Consider the following 27,721-nt stretch of genomic DNA (forward strand, 5'->3'; position numbering starts at 1 on the left):
CTCAACCTCCCAAGTGCTAGGATTAAAGGAGTGTAACATCATGCTTGGCTTGTATGTAAAGTATATATATATGAATTGTTTTCTTGAAGTTAAAAATATTCGTTTTGATAAATTGATTTTTTTTCAAGTCAGAGTCTCACTCTAGCCCAGGCTGTCCTTGAAACTCACAGAGCTTCCCCTACCTCAGCCTCCCAAGTGCCCTTAGATAAAAGACGTACCCCACCACTCCAGACCTCTTGATTTTATATTCAAAAATAAAGATTCCACGAAAACGTGGACACGAAATTGGACACGAAAACGTAAAGGATACCTGTGTGCTTGGAGGGGGGGGGGAACTGCAGAATACCAGAAAAGAAGGTGCCCTTACAGCTCAGCGATCCCTGAACACTGCAAGGCCGCTGCGGTCTGAGTTAAGCGGCTTTCCGCAGGAGCGCAGGCTTAGCCCTCGGGTCCGCTCCACCAAAGCTCGCGGCGGGCGGCGGGCGGCGGGCGGCGGCCGGAGTGAAGGTCAGAGTCCACGCTCGCCTCTCGGCGGTGCGCCGCGGCGAGGGTCCTCCGAGCCGCGGGAGTTTCGGGCGCGGTTCATGGAAGGGCACCTCTGATCGTTTATTTCAAGGACACAGCCCGCCCTGAGAGGTAGGAAGCAGCAGGTAAGAAGGGAAAGCGCGGTTTCCTGGAGGCTCGCGGGGAACTCAGCGGGGCGCAGGGAAGGTGAGGGCTCGGGTGAAAGCCAAGTCCCGATCCACAGGCGAGCGACCGCGCGCCCCGGCGGCCGCGGAGCGGGTAGGCGGGCAGCTTCCCGGGGACGGCCCGGGGCGCGGGCAGCCCCGCAGGGGGCGCAGGCGGAAGGGGTCCCCACACACTCCGCGGGCTCCGGCCCCCCGCGGCTCCCGCTCGCATCCCGCGGCCCCGGCGCGCTGCCGCCGCCTCTCCCGCCCTCCCTCCCCTCCCCGCGCCGCGATCCGCTCCCCGAGGCTGGCAGGCAGCCGCCCCGCAGCCGCCGCCGGCCGGGGCTGCCGAGCCCCGTAGGCCCTGGCGGGCCCCGGCGGGGGAGGGAGGGAGCGCGGCGTCGGGGGCCGCCCGGGACGGCCTCGAGGGCGCGGAGGTGAGCGGCGGGGGGCGACCCGAGGCGAGGAGGCGGAGTTCAGGGTCACCGCCGATTCCGCCCGCCCGCCCGGAGCCCGCCAGGTGGGAAGAGGGAGGCTTGCGGAGGGGTGTCTGCTCCACCATTCCGCCCCCTACTCCTCTGGGGCTTCCTGGAGCCCGGGGCGAGTCCCGGGGGAGGGCCCGTCGGAAAGGAGGCCGGGCGAGACCCGGTCCCAGGTCGGACTGCCCGGCAGGCTACTTTGCGGTGACCGTGGGCCACGCTGCCTTGTGAACAGGTAAGTGCTCCCAGCTGCGGCTCTACTGGCTACTCAGTACTGTGATCGTGCTGTGATTAGGCCATTTTGCGCTAGGAAGTAATTAGCCTGTTCTTGGCGTGTCCTCAATTACGAGTCCTGCGTACAGACTGCGCCGAAACTTGTTGAAAATGATGCCCTAAAAATCCTGCTCTTAAAATAGAGCAGAGATAAAGAGAATTTTTGCTGGGAGATTTCCATTTATTATCGCCACTATCCTGTGGAGAAGGAAGGCTTGGTGTCAGTTTTTACTCCTTGGTTAGATAGTTTTCTTAGATAGAAAAACTTACTCCAGGCCATGATTAATTATCGCTCATCACTATTAGGAGAACTAGAATTCAGACTCCTGCCCCCTACCCCATCAGATTATAGTCCTCTGCTTGGAACCTATGTGTCTCTCCAAAATCACTTTCCCCGTGTACCTTCTTTCCCTTGATTATTTCTTTGTTATGTTAAACTGTTTTCTTTCTTTAACACCATTCTCTTCCTCTCCCTCTGTGCATCCCTCTTCCTGAAAAATTCTCATCGTAGATATTTCCCAACAGAGAGCAGCTACGAGGCTGCCAGGGTGTGCAGTTTCGGCCTCTCACCCAGTCCAACAGGAGTGGGGAAAGGACACAGGATGTGGAAGATGGAAATGAAAAACTTTATCTAAGTCACTCTTTATTGTACTTGTACCATGAAAAATGTACTGGTAAATGAGCTAAGTGTATCTCAGTACTGAAAAATCAGCAGAGATCAAGGCACAATTTAAAAAGAATATAAATGATACAGAAAAGTGAGGATAAAGGCACACCAACATTACTCCCTACTCAGCCTGTAGCCATGACACTGACTTACTGCTTACTCCCTTTGGTTCCCCTGTCTGGATCAGCAAAAAGGGAGCTCTGACTCAGAGACATGCCTTTTGGCCTTGGTGTCCTTTAATGCAGTTAACACGTTCTGCATGTTTAGTGCCAGTGCCAGTCCATAGAGGCAGGGATGGGCAAAACAGGCAAGCATGGTTCTTAGCCTGCTGGAGCTTAGTAACTGGGAAGAGGGGTAGTAATCAGTAAAACAATCACATAAAATAATTATCTAGGAGATTTAACCAGGCTGAAAAGAAAGCAGTGGGGTGAGGGGTAGACCGGAGTGACTCATTCTAATAAAGACATATAAGAAAAATAGAAACAAAACAAAAGACATATAAGAGCCTGGTGTGGTGGCACATACCTTTAATCCCAGCACTGGGGAAGAAAAAGTAAGAAGATTGCGGACAGTTTGAGGCCAGGCTGAGACTATATAGTGAATTCCAGGTCAACCTGGGCTACAGAGAGAGACCCTACTTCAAAAAAAAAAAAAAAAAAGAAAGAAAGAAAAGAAAAAGACATATGCAGCGTTTCCAGGATGGGAAATGACTAGTCTTTTGTTTTGTTTGTTTGTTTTGGGGGATGTTCAAGGTAGGGTCTCACTGTTGCTCAGGCTGACCTGGAATTCACTATGTTGTTTCAGGGTGGCCTCAAATTCATGGCAATCCTCCTACCTCTGCTTTGCCCTGCTGGAAATGACTAATCTTTTTCTACTTCTAGAAAATGATTTTTAGGACTGGGCAGCAAGAAATAAGAGTCACAAGGATGAGGCTGGAAAGGTGAGCAGAGGACAGCTCTTGTGGGACCTTTTAGATGATGGTCAGGAAGATGGCTGTGTATGTAACAGAAGTCACTGGTTTTGAGGAGGAAAGAGACATTTTATGATTGTTTGTGTTTTAAGGTGACCTGTATGTGGAGAATAGTTTGTTAACGGGCCAAGGAGGAATTCGGCTGATCCTTTAGAAAATGTTTACAAGCCAGGCATGGTGGCTCATGCCTTAAGTACTAGCTCCTGAGGTCAGATCACTTGACCAGGAGTTCGAGACCAGCCTGGGCAACATAGGGAGGTCCACATCTCAAACAAGTAATTAAATAGCCAGGTGTGATACACCTTCAACTCCAGCATTGGGGTGGCTGAGGTTGAAGGATAACCATGAGTTTAAAGCCATCATGGGGCTATAAAGTGAGCTCCAGGTCTGCCTGAGCTAGAATGAGACTCTACTTGAAAACAAAAACAAGTTTGCAGAGTTCAGGTGAGAAGGGATATACACTGGGCCAGGCTGGCATACTGCTACCAGTGAAGAAGTAAGAAATATTGTGAAGATCCCGAGTTAGTATTGGATTTTAAGCAGGAACTAGAGAATGATGCCCAGATTTATAACTTGAGCAACTGGTAGGTGATGGTACCATTCACTGAGTTGAGGAAATTTGGATGAATAAAAACAGACTTGAGGGCTGGAGAGATGGCTTAGCGGTGAAGCGCTTGCCTGGGAAGCCTAAGGACCCGGGTTAGAGGCTCGGTTCCCCAGGTCCCACATTAGCCAGATGCACAAGGGGGCTCATGCGTCTGGAGTTTGTTTGCAGAGGCTGGAAGCCCTGGCGCGCCCATTCTCTCTCTCTCCCTCTATCTGTCTTTCTCTCTGTATCTGTCGCTCTCAAATATATAAATAAAAAAAAAATTTTAAAAAAAAGCTTAAAAAAAACAGACTTGAGCACAGAAACAGTTCAGTTCTTTTTTTTTTAATAAAAATACTTTATTTTTATTTATTTATTTGAGAGAGAAATAATGGGTGTGCCAGGGCCTCCAGCCACTGCAAGTGAACTCCAGACGCATGTGCCACCTTGTGCATCTGGCTTATGTGGGCCTTGGGAAATTGAACAGAAGTCTTTTGACTTTGCAGGCAAATTCCTTAACCACTAAGCCATCTCTCCAGTCCTCAGTTCGTTTTGGAACCTGTTAAGATTAACATGTCACTGAGAAGCATCATAACCATAGCCCCAGGGGAGGTAAAGGGATGGGTTTCAGGACAGAAGTGGGTAGACTGGCCTGTGATGTTGATGATTAAATTAAGGTGTAACTAATGAACTTTGTTGTCTGATTTTTCTGTAGCAACTTTCACTAATTTGGGTACAGATACAGAGAAAATGGATGACAGCTGGGTTCTTCCAGAATTTTGCCAGGTGACAAGTAAAAGTGGATAATCTTTAATACACACCATGGAAGTCTAGGCTAGGGTTAAAGAAACTAGAGCAAGTGGATGGAGATTAAAATGCAACGTGAGATCCATAGATCAAATTCATTTTGCTGTCTAGAATTATCAATGTGAATATTTATTTATTTTAAAACCTTTAATTCAGGCTGGAGAGATGGCTTAGCGGTTAAGCGCTTGCCTGTGAAATCTAAGGACCCCTGTTCGAGGCTTGATTCTCCAGGAGCCACGTTAGCCAGATGCACAATGGGGCGCATGCGTCTGGAGTTCGTTTGCAGTGGCTGGAAGCCCTGGCGCGCCCATTCTCTCTCTCTCTATCTGCCTCTTTCTCTCTCTGTCACTCTCAAATAAATAAATTAAAATGAACAAAAAATTAAAAAAAAATTAAAAACCAGGCTGGAGAGATGGCTTAGCGGTTAAGCGCTTGCCTGTGAAGCCTAAGGACCCCGGTTCCAGGCTCGGTTCCCCAGGTCCCACGTTAGCCAGATGCACAAGGGGGCGCACACATCTGGAGTTCCGTTTGCAGAGGCTGGAAGCCCTGGCGCGCCCATTCTCTCTCTCTCCCTCTATCTGTCTTTCTCTCTGTGTCTGTTGCTCTCAGATAAATAAATAAATACCCACATAGGTGTTTTTAAAAAAAAAATAAATAAATAAATAAAAATAAATAAACCCTTTAATTCATTTAAAAATACTTATTTATTTGTAAGCAGAGAGAGATAGAAGAGAAACAGAATGGGTGCACCAGGGCCTCTAACCACCACGAATTAACTCCAGACATACACGCCACCCTGTGCATCTAGCTTTACATAGGTATTAGGGAATCAAATTTGCTTTTCAGGCAAGTACCTTAATTGCTAAGCCATCTCTACAGCCCTTTATTCATTTTTATTTGCAAGCAGAGAGAGAAGAGAGTCAGAGAAAGAGAATAGGTATATTAGGGCCTCCAGCCACTGCAAACAAAGTCCAGATGCATGCACCACTTTGTGCATCTGGCTTTACTTGGGTACTGGGAAATCGAACCAGGGTCAGTAGACTTTGCAGCAGGCAAGTGTCTTCACCACTAAACCATCTTTCTAGCCTTCAATGTGAATATATTAATTGAGGTTATTGGAAAGTTCTGAGATTATTCTTGGAAATATGAGGAAGTGAATTACAGATGCAGTAGAGGCAGAGATTCATTGTCTTTGAATAAGTCCAGGAAGCAAAAGGCCCTGAGCTTGAGAAGTGAATCCCCTGCCTCAGGGTGGCCTCAAACTCATGCAATCCTCATACCTCTGCATCCCAAGTGCTGGGATTAAAGGTTTGTACCACCACGCCCAGCTTGAAATGAATTTTTTTTTTTTTTTTTTTGAGGTAGGGTCTCACTCTAGCCCAAACTGACCTGGAATTCACTATGTAGTCTCAGGCTGTCCTCAAACTCATAGTGATCTTCCTACCTCAGTCTCTCAAATGCCATGATTAAAGGTGTGCACCACCATACATGGCTTCATTTTCTTTCTTTGAAATATTTATGGACTGAAGAGATGGCTTAGTGGTTGAAGTGCTTTCCTGCAAAGCCAAAGGATCCAGGTTTGATTCCCTAGGACCTATGTAAGCCAGATGCACAGGGCACACACATCTGGAGTTTGTCTGCAGTGGCTGGATGTCCCGGCACACCCATTCTCTCTCTCTCCCTCTCTCAATCTCTCTCTCAAATAAATAAATAAGTAAATATATTTATTTGAGAGAGGAGAGAGAGAGATAGAATAGGCATGGCAGGCCTCCTGCCACTGCAGACAAACTTCAGATGCATGTGCCACTTTGTGAATCTGGCTTTGTATGAAAGTGCCTTTAACCATTGAACCACCTTTCCAGCCCCCATTTTATTTTTTCCTCCTCCTCTTTTCTTCTGTTTTCTTTCTTTTTTATTCAAGATATGGTTTCACTCTAGCTCAGACTGACCTGGATCTCATTCTACAATCCCAGCTGGCTTTGAATTCTCAGTGATCCTCCTCTGCTCCCATTTCAATTTCTTTTTTATTTCCTTTTTTTAATTTTTTCAAGATATGGTCTCACTCTAGCTCAGACTGATCTGGAATTCGCTGTGTAGTCTCAGGCTGGCCTCAAACTTACAACAATCTTCCTACCTCAGCCTCCCAAGTACTGGGATTAAAGGTGTGCACCACCAAGCTCAGCCCATTTCATTTTCTTTTTTAAAAATATTTAATTTATTTATTTATTTGAGAGAGAGAGGCTCTAGCCTCTGCAAATGAACTTCAGATGCATGTTCTGCTTTTGTGCATCTGGCTTTATGTAGGTCCTGGGGATTTGAACCTAGGTCCTTAGGCTTTGTAGGCAAAGTGGCAACTGCTGAGCTATCTCTCCAGCCCCCAGTTCATTTTCTTCCTTTCCTTCTTTCTTCCTTCCTTGTTTTCTTTCTTTCTTTCTTGGTAGAATTTTATTAAAAAATATATTTTTTTTATTTATTTGACAGAGAAAGAGGGAGAGAGAGAGAAAAAATGAATGAGCGCACCAGGGCCTCTAGCCACTGCAAGCAAACTCCAGATGTGTGTGTCCCTTTGTGCATCTGGCTAACATGGGTCCTGGGGAATCGAACATGGATCCTTTGGCTTTGCAGGCAAACACCTTAACCACTAAGCCACCCCTCCAGCCCTTAGGTAGAGTCTTGCTCTAGCCCAGGTTGACTTGGAATTTATTATGTAGTCTCAGGGTGGGCTCAAACTCATGGCAGTCCTCCTACCTTTGCCTCCTGAGTGCTGGGGCTTGTTTTCTTTCTTTCAGATAGAGAATGGGCATGCCAGTGCCTCCAGCCACTGCAAATGAACTCCAGAGGCATGCACCACCTTGTGCATCTGGCTTATGTGGGTCCTGGGGAATCGAATCTAGGTCATTTGACTTTGCAGGCAAGCACCTTAGCCTTTAAGCCATCTCTCCAGCCCATGAATAACCTATCCATATCAGCAGGTTGTAAATGTTGTGAAAATCCCTAAGTTACGGTTATCCAATAATTAATGCCTTCCACGTTTCCACACCAAATAAATAAGGCTTTATTTTTCAAAGTTAATTTGGCACAACAGCTGCCATTCTTGTAAAAGAATTACAAGGAATCCTTCTAACCTAAAGAATCTTAAGTGGCTGTGTAGCTAATTGTAAATTAATTTTCTTACACTGAGTGATAATACTCTCTCAAGTTTTAAATACAGTAACACATGACCTTGAGTTTTCAAGGAGACTGTATGCTACTTAAAACCCTTTTAGGGGCTGGAGAGATGGCTTAGCGGTTAAGGCACTTGCTTGCAAAGCCTAAGGACGCAAGTTCCATTTCCCAGAACCCACGTAAGCCAGGTGCACATGTTAGCGCATGCATCTGGAGTTCATTTACATAGGTGAGGGGCCCTGGTACACCCATTTTTTCTCTCTGTCCCCTCTAATAAATAAAATATTAGGAAAAGACCCTATAGTCATGTTAAATATAAGGTCGCATGTAACATATTTATGTGGCCTCAAGACTTAGAAACAAGAATGTTAGTGTTGGAAAAGACTACAGGGTTCAAATACAATCTGTTTTCTATTTAACAAAGGCAACTGAGAAGCAAACAGAACCAAGGTGACAAAACAAACCTTTCTATAATTGACATAATTGTATCAAGAATGTATGGTTCAGTTGACAGCAAATATAAACTCAGAGAAGCCCTTGAAAAGATACTGTCATTGGAACATTCTGAATCTTGAATGTTATGCAACAGCAGGAACAAAACGTGCTGTGCTGTGGGATGACACATTTTAAGCAATGGCTTTGCCCTTCACAGAAAGTGAAGAGAGAAAATTGTAAAATAGTAAGCAGATCTTTTGATAGGGCTTCTAAACAGGGAAGGCGAATGGGTCAGATGCATAGTCTTCACCTTCGTGTACTGAAGGGCCAGAGCACAAGAGTTGGATGTGAAGATACAAGTCAAATAGTATGCATGTAGTCACAGAAAAATACATACTGTTTATATGTCAGACCTAAGAAATGCCTTGGAAATTACTCATTATTTTGACTTTGTTTCATTAAATTCTGGTTACTGAGCTGGGTGTGGTGGTGCATGCCTTTAATCCCAGCACTCAGGAGCCAAAGATAGGAGGATTGCCGAGAGCTCGAGGCTATCCTGAGACTACATAGTGAATTCCAGGCCAGCCTGAGCTACAGTGAGACCATACCTTGAAACACCAAAAAAATAAAAAAATAAAAAAAATCTGGTTATTGCAAGATCCTAGAAAGTTTGCTATTAGTTGATTTTAACAATAATACTATAATTGCTTGAAATTCTTTTTTAAAAATTTTATGTATTTATTTGAGAGAGAGGGAAAGAGGGAGGATGGGTGGAGACAGAAACAGAGAAAGAGAATGGGCACACCAGGACCTCCTGTCACTGTAAACAAACTCCAGACGCATGCACCATTTTGTGTATCTGGCTTTTTGTGAGTACTGGGGAATTAAACCCAAGTCATCAGGATTTTCAAGCAAGCTGCCTTAACTGCTGAACCATGTCTCCAGCCCTAGAAATTCTTTTGTTATTCCTATGTAAATATAAGACCCTCAGGGTTTTTTTTTGTTGTTTCTTTTTGAGGTAGAGTTTCACTCTAGTCCAAACTGACCTGGAATTCACTATGTAGTCTCAGGGTGGCCTTTAACTCATGGTGATCCTCCTGCCTCTGCCTCTCAAGTGCTGGGATTAAAGGTGTGCGTCACCACGCCCAGCAAGACCCTCAATTTTAAGTTTGCAATAATGGCACCAATTGCAGTAGTTTACAAATAGAATTTTAGTGTCCAAACCTATACTGTTTTAAATAAACATGACTGTACTGATAATATTTGGGAAATGATTTTCAGATTATTCAGTCAGCATCTGAGGGAGCTATTAAGGTAGTTTTTCTGAAACAATAACATCAAGTAGAATCACAGAGAGAGCTTGGTGAAGCAGCTTGCTAGCTCCACCACTAGGCTTCTGATTAAAGAGTTGGGTGGCTAAGAGTTCACATTTCTTTTCTTGGTTTGTGAGTGTGCATGTGAATGTGTGTGTTTGTGCTCAAGTGTGTATTAGTGTGTGCATGTGTGGAGGACAGAGTGCAACCTCTTTCTCAGGTACTGCCCACCTTTTTAAAGACAGTGTCTTTCACTGACCTAAATTAGGATAGAATTATTAGGCTACACCTGATAGCCAATAAGTTCCAGGGATCCTAGCCCTGAGATTACAAGTGTGTTCCACTAAACTCAGGTTTGTTTTTTAATGAAGGTTTTGGAGATTGAGCTCAGAGTATCATGCTCATAAGTCAAGTGAAAGCCTTACTGACCTAGCTATCTCCCCAACCCAAGAATTCACATGAACAGCAGGTTCCCAGGTGAGCTGAAGGTGGTTTGGGGACAGACTACTCCCTGATAGCCTTTGTGTCCCGTGTCAGGCAGGATTGTAGCTTTGCTTTGGGGTCTTTGAAAGGGCTTGAGAATGTTAAAAGAAAATTAAAACCTAAAACAAAGCAAGACATACTTTGCCCTTACAGAAACTTGTTATTGCCATAGAAAAACACTTGGGTTTTGACTTGTTTAGTTAAAAAGCAGTAGAATTGGTAGATTGTATTAGTGTAATCTAAAGGTTGTAATGGTAAAATCACCATCTAGTTACAGAAAATTGGATTGGGACATTGGCATTCCCTGTCCAGGATACGCTCCTGCTCCCCAAGTATTACTAAACAATAACCACACTTGCAGGGGCTGGTTCTGGGGTGCCATTCCTCTGGGGAGAGGCATTCTCTCCAGCATGACAAAGGAGTACTTTCACATGGAGCCTAGACTCCTTCTGTCTAGAAAGGTTGTAGCCCTCAAGCTTGTTAGTTTCATGCACCAATGAAATGAAAAAAATAAAATAAAATAAAACCAGTGAAAGGGATTTCAAACAGCCATCCTTTTATGAAGAAATGACATTTGGTCTGTAAATGTAGGAAAGAACAATTATTCAAGTTGGATAGTTTTATGAAAAACTACTTACTCCCATATATACTTGTTTTTTTAAAAATTTTTAAATTTTTATTTATTTATCTGACAGCGAAAGAGGGAGTGAGAAAATGGGCGCTCCAGAGCCTCCAGCTACTAAAATGAACTCCAGACACATGCGCCCCCTTGTGCATCTGGCTAATATGGGTCCTAGGGAATCAAACCTGGGTCTTTTGGCCTTGCAGGCAAATGCCTTACCCGCTAAACCATCCCTTCAGCCCTGTTTTGTTTTTTAAGGTAGGTCTCACTCTAGCCCAGGCTGACCAGGAACTTACTCAGGCTGGCCTTGAATTCATGGCAGTCCTCCTACCTCTGCCTCTCAGATGCTGGGATTAAAGACATTTGTTACCATGCCTAGCTCCTATATCTCTCTATCTAATCTAATCTAATTTATCATCAATCTATCTATCATATATCTGCAATGGTTTTTCAAGGTATGTTCTTGCTTCTAGCCAAAGCTGACCTGAAATTCACTATGTAGTCCAGACTGGCCTTAAACACACACCCATCCTCCTACCTTGGCCTCCCAAATGCTGGGATTAAAGACATGTGCCACCATGCCCAGTTTCTTCATACACACACACACACACACACACTCTCTCTCTCTCTCTCTCTTACATTTTATTTATTTATTTATTGGTTTTTCGAGGTAGGGTCTCACTCTTGCCCAGGCTGACCTGGAATTCACTATGGAGTCTCAGGGTGGCCTTGAACTCATGGTGGTCCTACCTCTGCCTCCCAAGTGCTGGGATTAAAGGTGTGTGCCACCACGCCCGGCTTTAAATTTTATTTATTTATTTGAGAAATAGAGATACGCACACACAGAACAAGAGAAAGAGAAAGGTGGTTAGAGAGAGAGAGAGAGAGAGAGAGAATGGGTGTGCCAGGGCTTCCAGCCACTGCAAACAAATTTCAGACACATGTGTTACCTTATGCATTACACATACCTTATGTAGGTCCTGGGGAGTTGAATCTAGGTCCTTAGACTTTGCAGGCAAGCACCTTAACTGCTAAGCCATCTCTCCAGCTTATCCTCTCTCTTGAGATATATACATATATACATACATACATACATACATATGTGTGTGTGTGTGTGTGTGTGTGTGTGTGTGTATTTTTTTTTTTGAGGTAGGGTCTTGCTCTAGGCCAGGCTGATCTGGAATTCATTATGTAGTCTCAGAGTGGCCTTGAACTCACCATGATCCTCCTACCTCTGCCTCCCAAATGCTGGGATTAAAGGCATGTGCTACTATGCCCGGCCTACCTCCATATATTTTTAATTGGCAGTGAGAAACCAGTGCCTGAGTACTTCTCATGTAAGGTCAGAAAGCAACTTACTGTGAGGTATTTATAGCGTTAAGTAAGAATGCCCTTATAGTAAGTGATCATCAAATTAATGTGGGTGTTATATCTGAATTAGAGAATTTTTTTTTGTTGTTTTTTTTTTGTTTTTGTTTTTCGAGGTAGTGTCTCACTCTGGCCCAGGCTGACCTGGAATTAACTATGTAGTCTCAGGATAGCCTCGAACTCACAGCGATCCTCCTACCTCTGCCTCCCAAGTGCTGGGAGAATAATTTTTAAGTGCAATTTTATTACTTTTACACACACATGCAAGCACAAGTGCATGTGCACACACATAGGAAGGATGACAGAATAAGGGAGTAGATGGAATAGACACTGTGTGATAATCCCCTCTCTGATACGGTAGGGTATGCTTTGATCACACAATCTAGTTTTTGAGTATATGCTGGTAAGTAGCTTTTTATTATACTTGTTATTACAACACATCCTACTGCTCCCTTACAAGAATGTAAACTTCTAGAGTGTAAGTACCATGTGGTCCCTTGCCTTTTATCACTTCTCAGCACCAGATATTACTCCCTTGTTTTCAGGAGATAGGGTGTTCTTCGGTCTGAACAAGGAGAACAAGAGGACATAGGAATACTTCTAGGTTCTTTCTTCCTTCCCCTCTAAAAGTAGGTGCAAAGTCCTTAAAAGACATGCAAGTCTCCATTGAGTTCTATAAAAGTTGCACAGAAGCCAGGCACGGTGGTGCATTCCTTTAATCCCAGCACTTGGGAGGCAGAGGTAGGAGAATCTCCATGAGTTCAAGGCTACTCTGAAACTAGCCTGGGCTAGAGCAAGACCCTACCTCAAAAAAAAAAGTTGCATAATTTGTTATGATCCAAAACTGAGCACCATTTTGCCTGTTTTGTAGCTAGAATTCCCAAATACATAGCTTTGCATTCATCTAAAACTATCCTAATCTGAAATTAACATTTAAAAAACTTTTTAAATTTTATTTTTATTTATTTATTTATTTGAGAGCAACAGGCAATGAGAGAGAATGGTCACACCAGGACCTCCAGCCACTGTGAACAAACTCCAGATGCATGTACCACCTTGTGCATCTGGCTTATGTGGGTCCTGGGGAATTGAGCCTTGAACAGGGGTCCTTATAAGGGCTTCACAGGCAAGTGCTTAACCACTAAGCCATCTCTCCAGCCCCTAATCTGAAATTGACATTTTAGCTACTTAAAATTAGTGTTGTTGTAGTTTAACTAATTTATGTATTTGGTTTTGTGAGGTAAGGTCTTTCTCTAGGCCAGACTGACCTTGAACTCACAGGGATATTCCTACCTCGGCTTCCCGAGTGCTGAGATTAAAGGCATATGTCACCATGCTCAGCTAATTTTATTTTATTAAGTTTATTTACTTGCAAGCAGAGAAAGAGACAGAGAAGAGAGAGAGAGAGAGAGAGAGAATGAATGGGCACACCAGGGTTTCTTACACTGCACATGAACTCCAGATACATGTACCACTTTGCACATCTCGCTTTACAGAGGTACTTAGGAACTGAACCAAGGCCTATAGGCTTTTCAAGCCAGTGCCTTTAACCACTGAACAATCTCCCCAGCCCTAATGTCGGTTTTACAAAGTATGGTTATGGATGACATTTGGAGATGTTGAACATTTTAAGGTTCCCCATAAGATGTGCACTGCAGCTTTGGAAGGAGCATAGGAGGTGGGTGGAGATATGGGTAATAGTGTCATGCAAGCATGACAATCTTGAGTTCTGATGCCCAGAACCTAAAGCTGGACACACTAGTGAGCTGTAGTTCCAAGCCTCCTGTAGAGAGATGGGAGGTAGAGGCAGAAGAATTCTGGGAGCTTGCAGTCCAGGTGGTCTGACATACACTACACAACAAAGAGACCCTGCCTCAAATAGGGTAGAAGTCAAGGACTGACATTTGAAGTTGACCTCTGACCTCCATGTGTGCACCTGCACAGTATACACACAACACACATAAAAGATTTTTTAAAAAGAGCTATTAGAATACATGCTACCACTACACACTACTCTCTTGCAATTTGCTCCCTGAAATTGCTAAAGTTCTTGGAGACTCTGCTTCTTTGTTTTTAAGATGAGGCATAATATATATTCTCCATCCATCTGAGAATTAAACAAGATATTATTTTGTTTGAAAATCCTCTAAGAGCTATGAAATAGCACATGAGCATGGCATATGCTTTCAGCAATAAACAGTCCATCTCTCAGATTTATTAAGGCTTGCTTTCTCACACACATTCCTTAATACTATAATGAAAGAGTCTCATTTATTTCTTAGGTCAATTTCTATTCCTGGCCACAGGCACACTATAAAGGAATCCAGTTAGAACTTGCCATTATGAATAACAAGGTCCAAAAATGTTAGAGAAGATTGCCCATTAATATATTTATGTAATGTGTAGTTTAATGGGAAGCCATTAATAACATTATTAGATCCTAAGATATTTTTACATGTTCACATTCTGACTTAGAGGAGAGGTTTGAACTTCCTCTCTTTCAAAGAAAGAAAGAGAGAGAGGGGGAGGGAGGGAGGGAGAGAGAGAAAGAGGATAAGTAATCTTACTGTGTTTTTGAAAAGGCCTTGATCAGCATGATCAATAGATTTAAAGGTTTTGCAATTCATTACATCTTGGGAAATGCTATAGTATATATTAGAAGACCTCAAGGTTGAGATAGGAAATTTGGGCTTCTGTGTGTAAATCTAGAACTCATGTGTACCTTACAATTCAAATGAAATGAGTACTGATTTTATTTTATTTATTTAGCTTCTCCTCATCTCCAAGATAACCAATGATATCTCCAGGAAGATTGTGCTTTTTTTTTTTTTTTTTTTTTTTTTTTTTTTTTTTAACTACTATGGTGCTTTTGATTCTCCTACAGTCCCAGCTATTCTGAAAGCATGGGACTACTCCAATGGGGGAGGGGGAACTCTTCTATTTTGAAAGGCCTAAAAGGAAATATGGAACAGATACATGAATAAATAGTGAGTTTTCTCCCTTTACAACATCTGAGTTAGTATTAAGATCAGTAGGCAATGCTGAGAGCAATTAGATGGCCAAAGAAGAAGGAATACTGTATTACTATGAATATGACTATGACCTTTGCACATTCCTCCATAGCCATTCCCCCTAGAAAAAAAAACCCTTTCTTGGGCTGGAGAGATGACTAAATGGTTAAGCACTTGCCTGTGAAGCCTGATGACTCCTGTTCAAGGCTTGATTCCCCAGGACCCAAGTTAACCAGATGCACAAGGGGGCATACACATCTGGAGTTCATTTACAGTGGCTGGAGGCTCTGGCACACCCATTCTTTCTATCTGCCTCTTTCTCTCTCTCTTTCTCTGTTGCTCTTAAATAAATAAATAAAAATAAAACAAAATTAAAAAAAAAAACTTTCTTAAATCCCACACATCAACCCAGTGATATGTACCTTTCCTGGGCTCCCTGGATCCTCATTCTGGCCTCCCTACTTGCTCTCTTGGGATCTTGGGTGAATTAATGGTTTTTTGCATGTCTCAATTTCCTCATCTTCAGATGGGTTTGACAAGAGCACCTTCCTCATAGTGTAGCTGTGTGGAATTGGTTTAATATAAATAAAAGCCCCAGACAGCTGAAGCATCTACTTTATAAGAATTAGGCATCAATATTATTAGTTATCTCTTTCAAAGTTTAATTTACTAATGTATTCAGAGTCACTGAATGTGACTCATTTCAGGGTAAAATGTTGTTTTCTTCTAACTTCAATCCCCCTTTAAAAAAAAAACAAAAAACATGCTTTTTGAAGCATCCCACTGATGCCTGTCAAATCCATTAAGTTCTTTGCAGCGATCTGCATCTGCTGTTAGCATGACAGTGACTGTGCAGTGGGGACTGACTGGAATAGCATGGCCTCTTCAGAGTCAGAAGCAATGCTAGTCCGCAGCAGCTGAAGATATATTCTCCAGCAAATGATTACCAGTATAAACATTTGATGTGCTAGTCACTTGAATTAAACAACGTTTGGATGAATGGGGAAGAAAAATAGCACAAATACTGTAATTTGAGACTATAAACACATTACTAAACCCTTTTACAAAAGCAAGCTAAGTTATGGGACATAGGGAAAATAATGCAAATTGATGGTATTTCATTAATCCTTTGCTACTTTTTAAAAATATTTCCATTTTTATTTATTAATTTATTTGACAGAGAAAGGGGGTAGAGAGAGAGAGAGAGAATGGGTGTGCTAGGGCCTCCAGCCACTGCAAAGGAACTCCAGATGCATGTGCCTCCTTGTGCATCTGGCTAACATGGGTCCTGGAGAATTTAACCTGGGTCCTTTGTCTTTGCAGGCAAGTACCTTAACCAGCCCCCTTTGCTATTTTTTGATACCTGTTTTCCTTTGCATGTTTAAGTGTTAGTGTTAGCTTTATTTTTTATTTTTATTTATTAGAGATGGGGGGGGGAGAGAAAGAGAGAGAGAGAGAAAGAGAATGAATGGGTGTGCCAGGGCCTCTAGTCACTGCAAACGAACTCCAAACACATGCGCCACCTTGTGCATCTGGCTTACGTGGGACCTGGAGACTCAAACCTAGGTTCTTAGGTTTTGCAGGCATTTGCCTTAAGAGCTAAGCCATCTCTCTAGCCCTATTTGTTTGTTTGTTTGTTTTTCAATGTAGGGTCTCACTCTAGTCCAGGCTGACCTGGAATTCACTATATAGTCTCAGGGTGGCCTCGAACTCACAGTGATCCTCTTACCTCTGCCTCTCAAGTGCTGGGATTAAAGGTATGTGCCACTATACCTAGCTCTTCCAGCCCTATTTTTATTTTTATTTAAATGTAAGCAGGGAAGGGGGAGGTTGCATTGTGCCAGAGCCTTCAGCACCTGTAAAGGAACTCCAGATCTAAGTGCCTCTCTGTGCCTCTAGTTTTACATGATTACTGGAAAATTGAACCCAGTCCTTTAGGCTTTGCAAGCACACACCTTAACTGCTAAGCCATCTGTCCAGCCCCTGATTCACTTTATTATTGGGCAATTTGTCAATTTAAAGTCACTAACCTCACTGGTATATAGGTCTATAGGACAGTTCACAGGCTCTATCCCACATGACTCAGCAGTTTGGGTTGCAGGATATGTAGTTTGCCTGTTTTGCTGGATTCTCTGCCTTCTGTAATCATGGTCGGTGTCACTTTGTATCAGGATCCTTTTCTTGCTGGGATTGAAGGCATGCACCACCATGCCTGGCCTACTGTCAGTTTTGATTTGCTGCCAATCTGTTGATTACATGCTTGCTAGTGCTGTTGTATACAAGCATTCTGAGTGAAATTCCTTCTGTCCTTGTAGGGCTTGCTATACAAAGGAGGGCCACAGTCCAGCAGAATCAGTGCCTCTGTAAGAAGTGCAGAAGCTCAAGCCTCCTTCCAGACCTACTAAATGAGAAGTGCCTCCTAAAACTTGCAGGTGCTTCCTGTGCATTTCAGCTAAACACCTTTGTAACAGTTCTTTTTATTTTTCTTTCTTTCTTTTTTTTAACATGAGAGAGAGAGAGAGAAAGAGGTGGGGAGAGGGGAAGAGAGAGAGAGATAATCATCAGAATATGCGCCACCTTGTGCATCTGGCTTATGTGGGTCCTGGGGAACTGAATCTGCATGCTTTGACTTTGCAGACAAGTGCCTTAACTGCTAAGCCACCTCTCTGGCCCGACAGTTATTTTTCTATGGAGAGGCCTTCTCTGGCTTACAAATTGTGCTTCACTGTGTGTTTTCCAGGTTATACAGCATGTCAAAATGCTTTGCATCTTGAGACACAGGACCTGATTACATTGTCTAGGAGTGTTTACTCTTTGACAGGAGGTAACTGGTAAAACATTTCCTTTTCTCTACTCTAGGACATTCCTGGTGATTTTAGAAGAATTACTACCATGGAATCAATCTCCATGATGAGCAGCCCTAAGAATCTGAGTGAAACATTTTTACCTAACGGCATAAATGGTATTAAGGATGCAAGAAAGGTTACTGTGGGGGTAATCGGAAGTGGGGATTTTGCCAAATCTCTGGCCATTCGGCTTATTAGATGTGGCTATCATGTGGTCATAGGAAGCAGAAACCCCAAGCATGCGTCTGAATTTTTTCCTCATGTGGTAGATGTTACTCATCATGAAGATGCTTTAACAAAAACAAATATAATATTTGTCGCAATACATAGAGAACATTACACGTCCCTCTGGGACCTCAGGAATCTGCTTGTGGGTAAAATCCTTATTGATGTGAGCAATAACATGAAGATAAACCAATACCCAGAGTCCAATGCTGAATATCTGGCTTCATTATTCCCGGATTCCTTGATTGTCAAAGGATTCAACGTTATCTCAGCATGGGCACTTCAATTAGGACCTAAGGATGCCAGCCGTCAGGTATGTAGATGTAAATTGTATTTATTTGAGAGAGAGAGAGAAAGAGAGAGAGTAAATGCGTATGGGTATATCAGGGCTCCTGCCAGTGCAAATGAACTCCAGGCACATGTATTACTTTGTGCATCTAGTCCCCACCAATAGGACTTGGCTGTCACTGTTTCATTCTGGGTCACCCTTGAACTTGTAGCAGTCCTCCTTTCCTTGACCTCCCACATGCTGAAGTTACAGACATGAGTCACTATACCTGGCTCAAGTGTTTCTAAAGACTAAGAAAATTTTGAATATAATATATTTCTCATATTTGTGATCATTTCAATTTTTTGTTTGTTTGTTTTCTTTTCCAATGTAGGGTCTCAAGCTCAGGCTGACCTGGAATTCACTATGTAGTCTCAGGGTAGCCTCGAACTCATGGCAATCCTCTTACCTCTTGCTCTAGCCCTGGTATACCTGGAATTTTCTATGTAATCTTTGGTTGGCCTTGAACTCTCAATGATTCTCCTACCTCTGCCTGCCGAGTACTAGGATTAAAGGCGTGCCCAACTATGCCAAGCTGACATTGTAAATTTTTAATAGAAAAAAATTTGTAACACTGATTAAGTTCAAATTTAACATGAGCTACAAGCTACGTCATGATAAGAACAGTATAATTTGTCTATTACTTATTTATACTTCTAGATTTATTATGTTACCATTATAGATTTTTTTTCCTGAGTAAGAATCAGTTTGCTCCACCCTTTCACTGCTGTAATAAATTAATGTGAATGCTCTCATTTCTGTGAAATAAAAGGAACTTAATCATAAACATTCACAAGTGTTTAAGTAGTAGCATAGGATTTGTCATTCATCTGGCAAATGTCAGTTTGTATGACAATCCAGAAGCTGAGCTCTACACTGTCACCACCTTGTAAATTGGTTTATCAGCTGAACACTGGGCTGAGGAGTCAGCTCAGCTGTTAAAGGCACTTACTTGCAAACACTTCATTGTAGCCTCTTACAAAGCCCTTTACACATTTTCAGGGATATAGTTAGAAGTTTGTTTTCTTCCAACATCGTTAGACTTTCTACCAGTACTTTTCAAAAAATTTTATGTATTTATTTGAGAGAGAGAATGGGTGTTCCAGGGCCTCTAGCCACTGAAAATAAATTCCAGATGCATATGCCACCTTGTGCATCTGGCTTATGTGGGTCCTGGGGAATTGAACCTAGGTCCTTTGGCTTTGCAGGCAAGTGCCTTAACAACTAAGCCATTTCTCCTGCCCACTTTTTGATTCATCTATTTTTATTATGACACTAGTTTAAAACTCAATAGTGTGCGCTCTACAGTCCTCCGCTCTACCAGCTGAGCTATCGAAGGGTGCACTAAAACTCAATAGTATCTACAATCGACACTTTTATTTTATGAAATAATTTAAAATTAATCATTGCCTTATCTCCTCAGCTCCATCACCTGCTTTACTCAAGGTCATCACAAGTAGTGCACCAGAGTTCTTGTAGGCTATGTGATCACTGGCACATGCATGATGATGAGTCTGTTTTGTTTCCGTGCAGGTTTACATATGCAGCAACAATATCCAAGCTCGACAACAAGTTATTGAACTTGCCCGTCAGTTGAATTTCATTCCTGTTGACTCGGGATCTTTATCATCAGCCAGAGAGATTGAAAATTTGCCCCTGCGACTGTTTACACTCTGGAGGGGGCCAGTGGTGGTAGCCATAAGCTTGGCCACATTTTTCTTTATTTACTCCTTTGTCAGAGATGTGATTCATCCCTATGCGAGAAACCAGCAGAGTGACTTCTACAAGATTCCTATTGAGATTGTGAACAAAACTTTGCCCATAGTCGCCATTACACTGCTGTCCCTGGTCTACCTAGCTGGCCTTCTCGCAGCTGCATATCAGCTTTATTATGGCACCAAATACCGGAGATTTCCACCTTGGTTGGAGACCTGGTTACAGTGTAGGAAACAGCTTGGATTACTCAGTTTTTTCTTTGCTGTTGTCCATGTTGCCTACAGCCTCTGCTTACCAATGAGAAGGTCAGAAAGATACTTATTTCTCAACATGGCTTATCAGCAGGTACTGAGCATGTTTATTACTTATCTGACTTGGGTGAAATACTTTATTAGTATGAATTCTAAAACTCAAGTTAAAAGGGTATAATTTCTGCATAACTCATACTGGAAATTTTCCTTTCATCTAATTTCATAGGGCAAAGGATTGTTCTTTAAATCTTGCAAAAGAATTATGTGGTTAATTCAGAATCATTTAGGGTAAAAGCAGCTAGACATCCCTTCTTTGAATGCAAATAAAGAAATTAGTGATTGTTTGGGGCACTTAATGTTCCCATTACAAATACCAGTGAACAATAACATTGGAAAGAATTATTTTAATATTTTATAATTGACCACAGTCTACAACATGATACAGCAACTCTCAATAAACATTTCAAGAAAATTACAACCAGAGAAAATGTAAAACAAAGTAGGAAGCAAAGATGAGAATAAAAACAGAGTGGCTGAGGAGATGGTTCCAGAATTAAAGGCACATGCTTCCATAGCCTGCTGGCCTGGGTTCAGTTCCCAGTACCCACATAAAGCCAGATAGACAGAATCAAAAAGTAAAATACCCCTCTGTTAACTCAGAGTATCTACACAGCTTCTGTTCTGGTTCTGAGATTTCTGATACAATGAAAAAGAAGAAACTTATAAGGCTCTTGTTATCAAATAGTAGAAATGACCCTAGTTACTCTGATGAACCTCTTCTAGCACTTAGCTTTCCAAGGAAATGCCAGCTTGATGATGAGATAGCCTGTGGTTTATTTCATGAATTCTCATTTCATAAGTATAAAATAAGGGGTTTCACAGAAGCTGTTGAATACAGTCTTCCACAGGGAAAGCACCCCAAGATACTGCACCAGAGCAAATGTGTAAAAACATGTGCATTTCATAAGCCATGGCACAGGTAGGAGTTTGAGGCCACCCTGAGACTACATAGTAAATTCCAAGTCAGCCTGAGCTACAGCAAGACGCTACCTCAAAAAAAGAAAAAAGCAACAACAATAAAAATAAGATGGAAAGCAACTAAGGAAGATACCATTGTTGTTGACCTCTGACCTCCATACACACACACACCTAAGGTGGAGAGTGATTGAAGACAAAGACATTGGATGTTGACCTCTGGCCTCATGTGCACAGGCATCTATCTGTACATATGTGGACCCTCATGTGCACGTATATGCCACACACATATATACAAGCATAGACTATATTTTCTTCTATCATCAAGTATTTAAATCAAAATTTCAGCTGAATGAGTCCAACCTTTGGTTTATGCTCTCAATATTTTTTTAAATTATTTATTTATTTGAGAGCGACAGACACAGAGAGAAAGACAGATAGAGGGAGAGAGAGAATGGGCGTGCCAGGGCTTCCAGCCTCTGCTAACGAACTCCAGATGCGTGCGCCCCCTTGTGCATCTGGCTAACGTGGGATCTGGGGAACCGAGCCTCGAACCGGGGTCCTTAGGCTTCACAGGCAAGCACTTAACCGCTAAGCCATCTCTCCAGCCCTCAATATTTTTTTTTGTTGCAGATAAATAGATAAATCTAGAAATAGTCACTTTGTAAATTACTATAAATTCATAGTTAGTGTAAATTAATATGGATTATCAATGTAAGGGAAAGATGTTTAGGAAAATACAGTATGTGCATGAAGCAGTTGGACATGGGAAGGGATATTAAAGAGGCTATTCAAGTGGACAGATGCTTCAGCTTGATAGAGTTTTAGCCTCAGGGAATCTCAGCTTCTAGTAACAAGAAGGTAAAAACCAACACTGGGAAAGGAAGTAAGTAGCTAAGAAATTCCTTGCTTGGATTCTAAGTTAAACATACAAGGTACCCAAAATGTTCAACTGAGTTTATGCTAACTTGTGAAAGTACCTCAGAACCAAGTCTAACCATCTTTTTTTTTTTTTTTTTTCTTTCATGTATATGTAAGTGGTGTGTGTTTATGTTGTGCATGTAGAGGCTGGAGGTTGACATGGTGGGGTTGTCATCCTCAGTTCTCTATCTTATTCTTTGAGACAGGGTCACTCACTGATTCAGCTAGACAAACTTGCGAGTGAACTCCAGGGATTCTTTGTATCCACCTCCCCAGGGTTGGAATTAAAGGCACATGCCCCCACACTTGGCATTTTCCATGAATACTTGGGATCAGAGTTTGTGTCTGCTTGTTTGCATAGTAAGTATTTTATCCACTAGCCATTCCCCAGCACCCTAACAGTTTTCTTAAAAAAAATTTTTTTTTGCTCTTTTAAAAAAAAATTTATGGGGCTGGAGAGATGGCTTAGCGGTTAAGCATTTGCCTGCGAAGCCTAAGGATCCCGGTTCAAGGCTCGGTTCCCCAGCACCCACGTTAGCCAGATGCACAAGGGGGCGCACGCGTCTGGTATTCGTTTGCAGTGGCTGGAGGCCCTGGCAAGCCCATTCTCTCTCTTCTCTCCCTATCTGCCTCTTTCTCTTTCTGTCACTTTCAAATAAATAAATAAAAATAAACAAAAAAGGTTTTAAAAAAATTTATGTTATTTATTTGCAAGGAAAGAGAGTAAGACAGAAAATGTGTTTGGACACACCAGGGCCTCTAGCCAATGCAAATGAATTCCAGATGCATACACCACTTTGTGCATGTAGCTTATGTGGGTACTGGGGAATCAAACCCAGGTCATTAGGTTTTGCAGGCAAGCACCTTAAATGCTGAACCATCTCACCAGCCCTTCCCCCCGCCCAAGGTAAAGTCTCTAACCCAGGCTAGCCTCAAACTCACAGCAGTCCTCTTACTTCTGCCTACAGAGTGCTGGCAACAAAGGCATGCACCACCGTGCCCAGCTCCAGCACTTTACTGTTCTCAGGAACAACCAGTTGGCATTTCAGAGACTTAGGTTCCACAGCCTCTGTAATAATTGTTGAGAATTTGCTGACATTGGTTTGTTGTTCTCATTGTTTTGCACACGTTCAAAGGATAAAGTCTTGTCCTGTTTTTTGCTCAACATTCCCTTCCCTTTTCCCTACATACGGAACAATCCAAACTAATAGGTTCTCTAAAATGGTTTAAGTGTAATTTATGCTAGTTAACCATGTCTATATATGACTCATTTTTCTTATGGCAGGAGTAAACACTGCTGAATCAGTTAATATCCTACCAAGTAAAGAAAAATGCACATTTGTTTTCTTGTTAGGTTCATGCAAATATTGAAAATTCTTGGAATGAGGAAGAAGTTTGGAGAATTGAAATGTATATCTCCTTTGGCATCATGAGTCTTGGCTTATTGTCCCTCCTGGCAGTCACTTCCATCCCTTCAGTAAGCAATGCTTTAAATTGGAGGGAATTCAGTTTTATTCAGGTATGTGGAGTTTTGTTTGATAAGGGATTGGGCAGCATATAGACTCTTTTATTATGAAAAGTTGAATTTTTTTTGTTTTGTTTATTTTTTAATTTTTTTGAGAAGTTGAATTTTTAATATTAGCCTTATAGAAAGAATGTCTTTATGGCCATATTTCTACATCTAGCTAAGCACATATTGCTGGAGACCAAATTGGGACTATCTTGTTTAGTAACTGTGAAAGATCAGGATATCACTGTATTGGAAGGTTTTAATTACACTGTCTCTTATGTTAAAGGATCAAGATTAGTAGAATAAAATAAAAATAAAATGGGGAAAGTCAGGTGTGATGGTGAGTGCCTTTAATCCCAGCACTTGGAAGGCAGAGGTAGGAGAATTGCTGTGAGTTCGAGGCCATCCTGAGGCTCCATAGTGAATTCCAGGTCAGCCTGGGCTAGAGTGAGACTACCTCAAAAAACCAAAACAAAGAAAAAAAAAAAATGGGGAAGAAGTAAGGAAGGATCAACTTTATTGCTGAAAGTCAATTTATTTTAGTCAAATGAATATACACAGTCACTATCAAACCAGGTAAGTAGGATTATGACAGGCAACTAGATTTGTGAATCTGGAGTTTAATTATGTCAGCCATATACTAATATTATGAGTATCTGTGGAGGAATCAAAGTGTCATTGTGTTCTTTAAAGAGTTCACTTTTTCCACTACTGTCTGTATAATAGGTTTGTATAATTAAAAAATGTGTAACTCAAATTTAATGTAGCTCTATTGTCACAAAACCTGTATTATTTTGCCCAAATGGTTACAACACAGTGTGGCATTAGTGACATTGATGGTACACTAAATTTTTCTTTGATTTTATTTATTTATTTATTTATTTTGATTTTTCGAGGTAGGGTGTCACTCTAGTCCAGGCTGACTTGGAGCTCACTACGCAGTCACAGCTATCCACCTACCTTTGCCTCCTGAGTGCTGGGATTAAAGGCATGCGCCATCACGTCCAGCTTTTAATTTGATTTAAGTTATGTAAAAACTTTCATTCAAAATCAGGACATGCCGGGTGTGGTGGCGCACGCCTTTAATCCCAGCACTCGGGAGGCAGAGGTAGGAGGATTGCCATGAGTTCAAGGCCACACTGACATGACAGAGTTAATTCCAGGTCAGCCTGGACCAGAGTGAGACCCTACCTCGAAAAAACAAACAAACAAACAAAATCAGGACATAACCCTTGTCTAAATTCTCTTTTTTTTTTTTTTTTGAAGGAGAGAATGGGAATCTTCCCAACTGTTAGTTTGATCACACCTAAAGAAACAGAAGGCCCTCTAATAGACAGTGCTAGACAATGCATATTATCATTATAAATTTAGGAGTAATTGCAAACATCTTGTCTGCTACAGAGCTGATATTTTTCTGTGAAGTTAATTACATCATTATACTAATGTAATATTACTTTTACACAATATAAACCATTCTCAAAGTAAGCAATGTTAATTAAACATAATAATTTATAGAACAAATGTAATCTTATTTATTATTATTATTATTTTTTTGTTTTTTGTTTTTTTGTTTTTTTGTTTTTCGAGGTAAGGTTTCACTCTAGCCCAGGCTGACCTGGAATTCACTATGGAGTCTCAGGGTGGCCTTGAACTCATGGTGATCCTCCTACCTCTGCCTCTCAAGTGCTGGGATTAAAGGTGTGAGCCACCACACCCGGCATTGTTTTGGTTTTTTTTGAGGTAGGCTTTCACTATAGCCCAGGCTGACCTGGAATTCACTCTGTATTCTCAGGTGGCTTCGAACTCATGGCAGTCCTCCTACCTCTGCCTCCTGAGTGCTGGGATTAAAGGCGTGTGCCACCATGCCCAGCTACAAATATAATCTTGACTAACTGCAGTACCCAGTAATCATATAATATGGCCAATAAAGGCATATGTTTGAATTGCTACTTTTATTACATATTAATGCTTTGACTTATCATACTTTATTATTTACTAGTATTTGTATATTTGTCCATTATATATGTATACTCATGAGAATACTTTTCAGAGTCAGGCATGGCGGCACATGCCTTTAATCCCAGCCCTTGGGATACACAGGTAGGAGGATCATTGTGAGTTCAAGGCTGAGACTTGAACCCTGAGACTACATACTGAATTCTAGGTCAGACTGGACTACAAGAAGACCCTGCCTCAGGAAACAAAAAACAAAACAGAAAAAAGAAAGAAAGAAAGAAAAAGAAAAAAAAAAAACAGAATACTTTTTAGTAATTAATGTCACAGATAGTGTTCATGTGCATAACTATATGTAAATATATACATACTGTTTTATACACACCTGGTAGGAATGTGAATAACCCTCTTTTGTTTTCTGATTTGAGATAGTCTCACTAGAGAGCCTAGTCTGGCCTTGAATTTATAATCCTCTGCTTCTAAATCCCAAGTACTGGGATTACAGGCATGTGTCACCATGAATGGCTGGACAACATTTTATGAAGAAGAGATTAGCAATGCATATCAGTGTCATGAAGGAAAAACTAGATGTTCAGGTCAATAATTCCAGTGGAAGAAATCAGTTCAGAGAAAATAGACTAAAATATTTCAAAGGCCTAAAGTGATATTATTTATGGTTGAAGAAAGGATCAGAATAATCAACAAAAAGGAATGATTAAATAAATTACTATGCTTTCATTTTTAATGGTATGGAAATACCCTTTTATGTAAATTTTATTTAAAAAAAAAAGAAAGAAGCAGATAGAGAATGGATGTGCTAGGGCCTTGAGCCACTGCAAAATGACTCCAGATGTATGTGCATCTGGCTTACATGGGTCCAGGTAAATGAACCTGGGTCCTTTGGCTTTGCAGCAAATGCCTTAACCACTATGCCATCTCTCTGGCTCAGAAATATTCTTGTTCTAATAAGTGAAAAGCATCAGACTTTTTTGTTTTGTTTTGTTTTTCAAGGCAGGGTCTTACTCTAGCTCACGCTGACCTGGAATTCACTATGTATTCTCAGAGTGGCTTCCTACCTCTGCCTCCTGAATGCTGGGATTAAAGGCTTGCACCATCATACCTGGCTGCAATCAGACTATTGACTGTAGGCAATATGGCCTAATTTGTGAAAAACTAGTGCACATATAAGTAAATGTGACATTTATGAAACTCTTAACTAGCTCAGTTCAGTAGGGGACAGTCATTCCTTTAAAATCAAAATATAAACAGTGTATCCACATAGGTTAATTTATAAGATTGAATAATTTGTTTTTATTCTTTGCTTCTTTCTCCCCTGCTCCAAGTCTACACTTGGCTACATTGCTCTTCTCATAAGTACTTTCCATGTTTTAATTTATGGGTGGAAACGAGCTTTTGAAGAAGAGTACTACAGGTTTTATACACCACCAAACTTTGTTCTTGCTCTTGTTCTGCCCTTTGTTGTAATTCTGGGTAAGATTATTTTACTCCTTCCATGCGTAAGCCGAAAGCTGAAGAGAATTAAAAAGGGCTGGGAAAAGAGCCAATTTCTCGAAGAAGGCACTGGAGGAACAATTCCTCATCTTTCCCCAGAGAGGGTCACAGTAATGTGATGAAAGTGGTGCTCATCGATGTCATATAAAGTTCTACGCATACTTGTATTTTTATGACTTCTGTGTTCAGTTGTAAGTCTGCTGTTAAATTCCTGTAGTCTGAAAGCTATTAAATAAGATGTCAACGGAACTAGTGATAGGATTTTCAAGTTAAGTTTCCTAAGTTGTTATTTTGTCAACATGAGTTTTTGTAGTCCACATATTGTTGCAATTAGGTATGTTTAATTTTGTTATATATAACTGTTATAGTATTGTTATTTTAACTATATTGCATAATCTGGCAAATAATTATAGTTTATAACATAGATATAAGATAATATTAAAAACACTTTGCAAACCAGCAGAATTTGAAGCTATTAACATCATTCAGTGGATGTACTTTTCCCAAAGCTTAAGGCTTTAATTATTATTAAACTCAAGAAATAAAAATGTATAATCAGGGCTGGAGAGATGGCTTAGCAGTTAAGGTGCTTGCCTGCAAAGCCAAAGGACCCAGGTTCCATTCCTCAGGACCCATG

General features: G+C 41.5%; 1 protein-coding gene and 1 pseudogene across 3 annotated transcripts; both read left to right on the forward strand.

Annotated features, from left to right (window-relative positions):
* The window catches only part of LOC123463963, a 42,883-nt pseudogene extending 42,281 nt beyond the window's left edge, over nt 1–602 (forward strand).
* Steap2 (STEAP2 metalloreductase) lies at nt 521–27,721 on the forward strand. 3 transcript variants are annotated; one of them, XM_045160794.1, is made up of 6 exons: nt 521–650; nt 17,163–17,279; nt 17,707–18,231; nt 19,780–20,307; nt 23,464–23,628; nt 26,916–27,721. In XM_045160794.1, exons 3-6 carry the CDS (start codon nt 17,740–17,742, stop codon nt 27,201–27,203), a joined length of 1,473 nt encoding a protein of 490 aa, XP_045016729.1. In that variant the 5' UTR covers nt 521–650; nt 17,163–17,279; nt 17,707–17,739; the 3' UTR covers nt 27,204–27,721. The 3 variants fall into 3 exon arrangements, with proteins under 3 accessions (XP_045016729.1, XP_004671141.1, XP_045016730.1); XM_004671084.3 differs by having other exon boundaries at nt 571–636; XM_045160795.1 differs by lacking the exon at nt 521–650 and adding an exon at nt 1,299–1,382.

This window comes from Jaculus jaculus, chromosome 10, assembly GCF_020740685.1.
Source record: "Jaculus jaculus isolate mJacJac1 chromosome 10, mJacJac1.mat.Y.cur, whole genome shotgun sequence".
Classification (NCBI taxonomy): Eukaryota; Metazoa; Chordata; class Mammalia; order Rodentia; family Dipodidae; genus Jaculus; species Jaculus jaculus.